The sequence below is a fragment of the Mus pahari genome, chromosome 17 (assembly GCF_900095145.1).
Source record: "Mus pahari chromosome 17, PAHARI_EIJ_v1.1, whole genome shotgun sequence".
NCBI lineage: Eukaryota > Metazoa > Chordata > Mammalia > Rodentia > Muridae > Mus > Mus pahari.
Genome location: NC_034606.1, coordinates 1,635,438 through 1,642,660, shown reverse-complemented (window position 1 = coordinate 1,642,660; position 7,223 = coordinate 1,635,438). Strand labels below are relative to the sequence as shown.

Here is a 7,223-nt window from a genome sequence, read left to right as displayed (position 1 = left end):
CTCTGCCTCTGCCTCTGCCTCTGCCTCTGCCTCTGCCTCTGCCTCTGCCTCTGCCTCTGCCTCTGCCTCTGCCTCTGCCTCTGCCTCTGCCTCTGCCTCCTGAATAATAAGATTAATGGAATATGCCACCATGCCCAACCAAAGACTTATTTGTTGATGTGTTTGACTGCATAATACATCTATATACCAGAAGAAGGAATCAGACCCAATGATACTACAGTTATAGGCAGTTGTAAGTAGCCATCTGGGTACCTGGAATTGAACTCAGGCCCTCTGGAAGAACAGCTAATGTTCTTAACTTCAGAACAATCTCTCCAACCCTAGGGTGACCACAATTAAAAAAAAAAAACAAATATCAGCAAGGATATAAAACATTAGTCCTGTACCATTGGTAAATGGTATAAATGAAAGTATAAAATGATATACAATTTGCAGTTACTCAAAATGTTTCAAATTATTGTACAGCCCAGCAATTCTATCCCTGTGTATGTACCCCAAAAATGAACAAAAAATTGTAGCACTGATCATAATAGTAGCCAAAAGAGAAAAACAATCCCAGGTTCCATTGACAGACGAGTGGACAGAAAATGTGTGATGAGTACATATGATAGAATACTATTCACCCCTGAAAAGGAAAAAGATTCTGCCACTGACCCCAGTGTTGATGAAACAGAAGGGCATTATTAAGAGAATCAAGCCAATCACAGAAAGAAAAGTAGTGAGCTCATCTACTTGAGTCAAATTCATAGAAACAGAAAGAAAAACATGGAAAGGAAGAGTTGAATTGTTTGATCAGAATTTAGCTTCAAGCTTTCAAAATGAAAGAGTCATCAGATAGGATGGTAAATGTTACAATATGTATATTCTAATGTGTTTTAAAATAAAAATAAAAAGTCTCTGCTCTCTAAAACAGAAGTTCCACTTCCTGAAACCCATTCTGATGACACAAAAGTTTCATAACACTGGGGGAGATGTGCACTGAGAAGCGCAATACTGCTAGACTAAAGAGCAGAGATACAGCTTACAAGCCCTTAGAGGAATTAACATTAGGGTGCATTGACCTAGATTAACAAAAACTTTAACATGACTACAGAGAGGTCCATTACAATACAGGGAGTGCTCGGGAAGTACTCATCCATGTGAAACTATCCCGCAGAACGGGTGTGGTGGCTCATTCTGTAAGTGGAGACCTCAGGCTGAGACTGGCCAGCCTCTCCTAAGAGCAGGGCTCACCTTGCTCACCATGATGTCCCCAGTGTGGGTAGCAGCACCTCCTAAAAACCAGCAAGTTTTCTCTGCTCGGCTAGCAAAACTAACACCCCCACCTGCACGCTACAGCAGGTTTAAATTATCCATGGTTTAAAGATTTTCTACTTAGTAAAAGCTCTGCACAGTGTTTTGGACTTTAAATGAAGGAAGCATTGGGACTAAGAGAGAGAGAAGAGAAGCTCCTCAGAGCATCCGATAGATACTCTTCTTCCTGTGGCCTACAGGAGAAAAGCAGAGGAAGGAAATAGCTCCATAGAGAAAAATGGAGCTAGGGCAACACCAAGTTGCCAGAGATTTTTCTTGGGCCCATTTGGGCATCTGGTCAGACTCACAGAACACAGGCCACAGCCAAAGGAATTAGTGGGGTAGAGCCACCATGCCAGTGGCCTCATGATCCACTCAGACTCTCAGGGTAGGTTTACTAACTCCCGATAGGAAATAATCACTAGAGGTTTGTTTTCTTGCAAGTTCCACAGAGAAACCCTGGATTGGAAAAGGCATTTCTGTTTGCAGTTCTGGGAATACAGCTCAGGCAGAAAGTGCTTCCCATGCGAGCTGTGTCTGTGATCCCAGAGCTCACTAGCTAGCCAGCCTAGTCAAATGAGAGACCTCATCCCTAAGACCAAGGTGGTGGACAGCTCATGAGAAAAGACCTGAGGTTATGCTCTGGCCTCTACCCACGCAGAGATGCATGTGCACCCATGTGGCTATGCATGCACACACAAGTACATGCATATATAAGCAAAAATGAAATTTCTCCTTACAAAAATACATAGGTTTTTTAACATTAATAATTATATTAAACCTATAAGCCCATGTAACTTAACTTTTGAGTTATTTAAAATGTAAAAATAACACACAGAGTCTTTAGATTAAAATACTGAATGTGCATTTTAGGGGAAAGCATACATAGAAAAAAGTGTTAACAATATTTTTTAAATAATGTGTTGCTATTATAAATTCCCTTGCCCTAAAACTAACTTTGAGCTCTGATCTTATATAGGCATCGTATTTTACCAGGAATTCCTTGGTGCCGCTTTTCTCACTGTATTTATATATCTTTTTGGGTGAGTACATGTCTCGGGTATGTGAAGTTCTATTAGCTTTGTATATCTATGTATACCTGAAGTATAGGAAATTGGAGCATACTAGAGGAAACATACTTTTCAACTTACCACTCTACACAAGACTGTGCCCTTGGCTTTGCTCCCTTTGAGAGTTCTGAAACATTGAGGATTTTCAGTTCCAGCCAAGTCATGATAAATCCATGGATCTGTGCCTTATAGAACTCTATCAGGCCCACCTCTCCCTTGGCAACTCTTAGGTTAGATCTCTATTTGAGAAACATGGATACCTTTTGGGTCGCCCCAAATAAAAGGCCAAGCCTGCGGTAGATCCCTAGTTTAGGATTCAATAGCTTCGGGTTGGTACCTGCCCTTTCTGTCTTAAAGCACCCATTAGGCCTCTTCTAGAGACTTGGTGGGTATCACTGCTAACACTGCTGGCAAACAGAGCTAAACCTCGAAGATGTGCTGCCAATCAATAGCTGCTTCCATTGGCTCCAAGTACACCCATTAATGCTTAGTTGCTTCTTGATCTGCTATTCAGCATGACCATTGTAATGCAAACTGGAGCTTAGTCTATTTTCAACATAGGAAACCATCTATCTTAAAATTTCAATTTCATAAGACATCTGGGTGCGGCCAAACTTCTGGGGTCTGGAAACTATGACTACTCTTATGGCCAAGGACAATGAGATTTCTTAGAAAATTAAAGAATAACTTGTTTTGTACTCATATTGCATGCCAGTAATGGGTCTGGGCATGCATGGATAGAAAACGAGACCTAATGTCTACCCAAAGGGTTTAGAGCCTGAATTAGCCTCCAGATGGTGAAAACCTGGGGTAGAGAGTTATTGGAAACTGCCCAGCTTTCGGTTCTGGGTTTCTGGGTGTAACTATTTCTGGCTGTAAGAATTACTACTAGTAAAAAAAAAAAAAAAAAGAATTACAACTAGTTTGAAGCAGTTTACCATAAGAAATGGTATGTACAAAACGGGTAGAATTTATGTCATCATATAGAAGTTAGAGCTCAGCTATTTGATATCAGGGGTTGTTTCAATATCCTGTGTTCTTTATTAATGTGTTTCTTACAGGTGCTTTCTGTCATTCCTTGGAGTATTTTTAGTGACAAGAAATAGAGAAAAGGAACATCTACAACAGTCTTTTGTTGACTTTGGGAATATTCCTGGTAAGAAAAAGATATGTAATTTTTTTTCTCTAATATATACTAGATTAACCTTGGGCCTGAGATGGCTCAGTGGGTAAAAGTGCTTGCCACCAAGCCTGATGACATGAGTTTGTTCCCTCAGACCCACATGGTGGAAGGAGATAACCAACTTCCCAGGGTTCTCACCTCTATGCGTGCATACATACACACACAAATACATGTACATTTTTAAATACCAAAAAAAAGGTATCCTTAGAAATTAATTATTGTCTAGACTGAAGGAAAGGCCATCCAGAGACTGTCACACCTGGGGATCCATCCCATATACTATCACCAAACCTGAACGCTATTGTAGATGCAGGAAAGTGCTAGCTGAGGGAAGCCTAATATGGCTGTCTCCTGAGAGGCTCTGCAAGAGCCTGACATACAGAGGCAGATGCTCACAACCAACCATTGGACTGAGCACAGGGTCTGGATGGAGAAGTTGGAGAAGGGACTGAAGGAGCTGAGGAGGTTTGCAGCCCCAGGGGGGAGCAACAGTGTCAACTGGCCAGATCCCCCAGAGCTCCTAGGGACTGAACCACCAACCAAAGATGGAGGGACCCATGGTTCCAGCCACACATGTGGCAGAGGATGGCCTTGTTGGACATCAGTGGGAGGAGCAGTCCTTGGGCCTGAGGGGGTTCAATGCCCCAGTGTAGGGAATGCCAGGGAGGGAATCCAGGGGTGGGCAGGTGAGTAGAGGAGCACCCTCATAGAGTCAGGGGGAGGGTATGGGATAGGGGGCTTCTGAAGAGGAGACCTGGAAAGGGGAAAATGTTTGAAATGTAAATAAAGAAAATATCCAGGTTTTTTAAGAGAGAGAGAGAGAGAGAGAGAGAGAGAGAGAGAGAGAGAGAGAGAAGCTAACCAACACATACAAAAAAGAAAGAAATTAATCAATGTCAGCATTATCTGGGGTATTAACATAAAAACATAATTTTAGCCTCAAGAAGTGTGTTTAGTGATGAAGCTCTGGGAAGTGTAGTGTTAGCAGTCTATCTATGCGACTGTTGAAATGACCAGGCTTCTTTGATGTGGGTCGCCTGATGGATTTCTTCCCTGGGTTTCCTTAAAGAGTCAGTGGAGATGGATGCATGGGGAATGGCAGATGCCCGACACCTACGACCCTTTGATAGGATGTCCAGTGACTGAGGATCACTCTTGAGGAAGGCTGAGGCAGCTGCTCTTGCAGATTGGGTCAATGAGTATCATCTTCCCAATGCTCATTTCCACTGAGAACCAACTCACCTTGGGTGTGTAGAGTACACAGCAGAAGCAAAATCAACCTGTGTTTCCTGTCCTCCCAGCCTCGCCCAGCCACTCATTCCTAAGTTCTTTGAGGGATCTGAGGTCACCTTCAAGTTGCTGTGGAATAGAAGATAGTGCTGTCCACCACTCTATTAGCATTGTAGCTTTAAACCAGAATTATTTCTCTAAGATTGATGAACGGAGGAGGCCAAGGAAATGTGTTTGGTATTCTTTGCCATGAGAGCTACCTCATCAACACACAGTGACAGAACAGACACTTGTAACAACAATGCTTATTATGGCTTGCTTAAAACTGCTTTGGGGGTAGGGGAAGAACTAAAAATGCTGGAAAATAAAATGATTTTTTTGTTTGGTTTTAAACTATTTTCCACTTCACAAAGCCTCATGTATAGGACCAGCAATGGCTTTTAAAGCTCCTGGCCCATAATGTTTTCCTGTGCTGTTATATGGGCACCAGTGTCTGGAGATGAGTGAGTTAGTTATGTGGCTTTCCTGATTGTTCCAACCTGTTCTATGCCCAGCACAGGGTGGGCAGACGTTATGTGGATGAGCAAGTGACCACATGACAAGTGCTATGAGATTTCTGTGGGACTTTCTCCCTTGACATTTTACCTTTTTCATTGAGAGGATAACCACATAGTATTTTTTAAAGGCATAAAATGTGGCCAGAACTGAAGAGAAATTATTAGGAGATTTTTATCTTTAAGAGCTCCAAAGGTCTTTTATGATTATTATCTCCACAGGGAAACAAGTGTTAGACAGAGTACAACCAGATTCAAATGGCTTATCCTATGGAACCTTGCCTGATGGAGGCGACTCAACAAGGGGCCAATGCGGAGAGAAGAAAGAAGCCTAGGTTGACAAGAGGGATGGCTGTTGGCCTGCGATTCAATACCACCTTTTAAGGGATTGCACATGTTCCTTCTGTGACAGCAGCTATTTCATGCTGACATGTGTGCACATTCAGTTCACTTCTCCCCCCCACTGCGGACAATCAGGGCCTTCCTAATCTCGAACAGTCTAATGCTTTCATGGAATGTAACTGCGAGTGCTCCCCACACCCTGCATCTCTCTCTAGCAATCATCTAGCTGGATCGTAATGAGAGCCTGGCTGCTGGAGCAAGAATGTCACACAAAAATGTGCACTCGAGATCTGGCCATAGAAGGCAGAGGTCGCTTCTCCATGTGGCTTGCAGAATCTGCTTGTTGGCTTCGAAAACACCCTCTCACATTACAACCTTAGTCTTTAAAGGAAGATTTGGTGTGCGTGTCCTTGGGCGCCTTCCATGAGCCTCTCTTAAGGAACTGACTCCTTTTTCCCTGTTGTATGACAAGTCACTGTCTCAGCCAATTCTGTTAAAATCATCCTTTGAAAATAAAGAGCCTCATTACAAAATTGAGTTTACAGTGGTGTTCTCTGATGGCGTCTGCCAAAAACTCTAAGACTGCTAGTGACATTCTTTAAGCCTAAAAAAGGGGGAGCATTTACGACATATGACTCACCTCTGAGGCATATAGACTACAATTCAAACAACACACATATCAACACAGTCTCTGCATGAATAAAGTGTAATAGCTAAAACTCTAGAATGGTAGCATATTCTCCAGCCTTATGATCCTCTTAGATTTACATTGAAACTCAAGAAAAACTGTCATATGCCTTAAATTGTTACACATCCTATACTTTATCAGTGGGTTTCTACATCTTAACTTATGATACAAGTCTCAAAATGGTGTTTAGTTTCTTAAGATATTTATACTGCATACTGTTTCTTCCCCCCAAGCCCTCTAAACTTTGCTACTTTTTCTAGAAAAGAAAATCAGAGTTAGAGAAGTAGGTTTTAGCTCCTTGAATCTGGCCATAGAATATGGCCATGAGGTAAATCCTAAGCATAGGTGGCCTGTGTCCCTATGACTCTGTGACCACCTGCCATGTCTAACATAATGATTTCTCCTTATGCCTGTGGGCCTGAGTACCAGAGGCTTTCCACAAAGATCTCTGGTCAGGCCTGGTGCCAGGGTTCCAGTGAAGGCAATTGAGCGTGGGCCAGGAGGGGACATTGCTTCCCCGCTTCCTCTGTGGCAGTTGGCTCCACCTCCACCTTCCAGACTACTCTGTAATTCCATGCTACCCTTCACTGAGTCAGCTGACCAGCCAGTGAGGAGTGTGGCAAGGCATCAGGTGGTGCTTTGGGAAAGCAGATCTCTCCTCAAGTGTTACAGCTCTTAGGACAAAGGCTTAGATGATGAAGTCATTCTCCCACACCTTTATTCCCTGGATAGGACTTATATACAGTCTGGGGGATGATTCAGGGTTTGACAGCAGGCACTTCTCATTGGCTAGGACTGAGAGTTACGGGAAACCTTCTTTGCATGTGGGAGGGCTCATACCTCTTGTCAGGGGGCTTGTGGGA

The 7,223-nt window shown here is 42.9% G+C and overlaps 1 protein-coding gene across 2 annotated transcripts in view; it reads left to right on the top strand.

Moving 5' to 3' along the window:
• The window catches only part of Nipal2 (NIPA like domain containing 2), a 102,749-nt gene extending 96,540 nt beyond the window's left edge, over window positions 1-6,209 (top strand). For both annotated transcript variants that reach the window (XM_021217205.1, XM_029548144.1), the window contains 3 exons: window positions 2,273-2,336; window positions 3,425-3,519; window positions 5,553-6,209. In XM_021217205.1, the coding sequence (XP_021072864.1) occupies window positions 2,273-2,336; window positions 3,425-3,519; window positions 5,553-5,665 (272 nt within the window). In that variant the 3' untranslated portion in view covers window positions 5,666-6,209. The remainder of the gene's footprint in view (window positions 1-2,272; window positions 2,337-3,424; window positions 3,520-5,552) is intronic.
• Window positions 6,210-7,223: the final 1,014 nt, after the last annotated feature.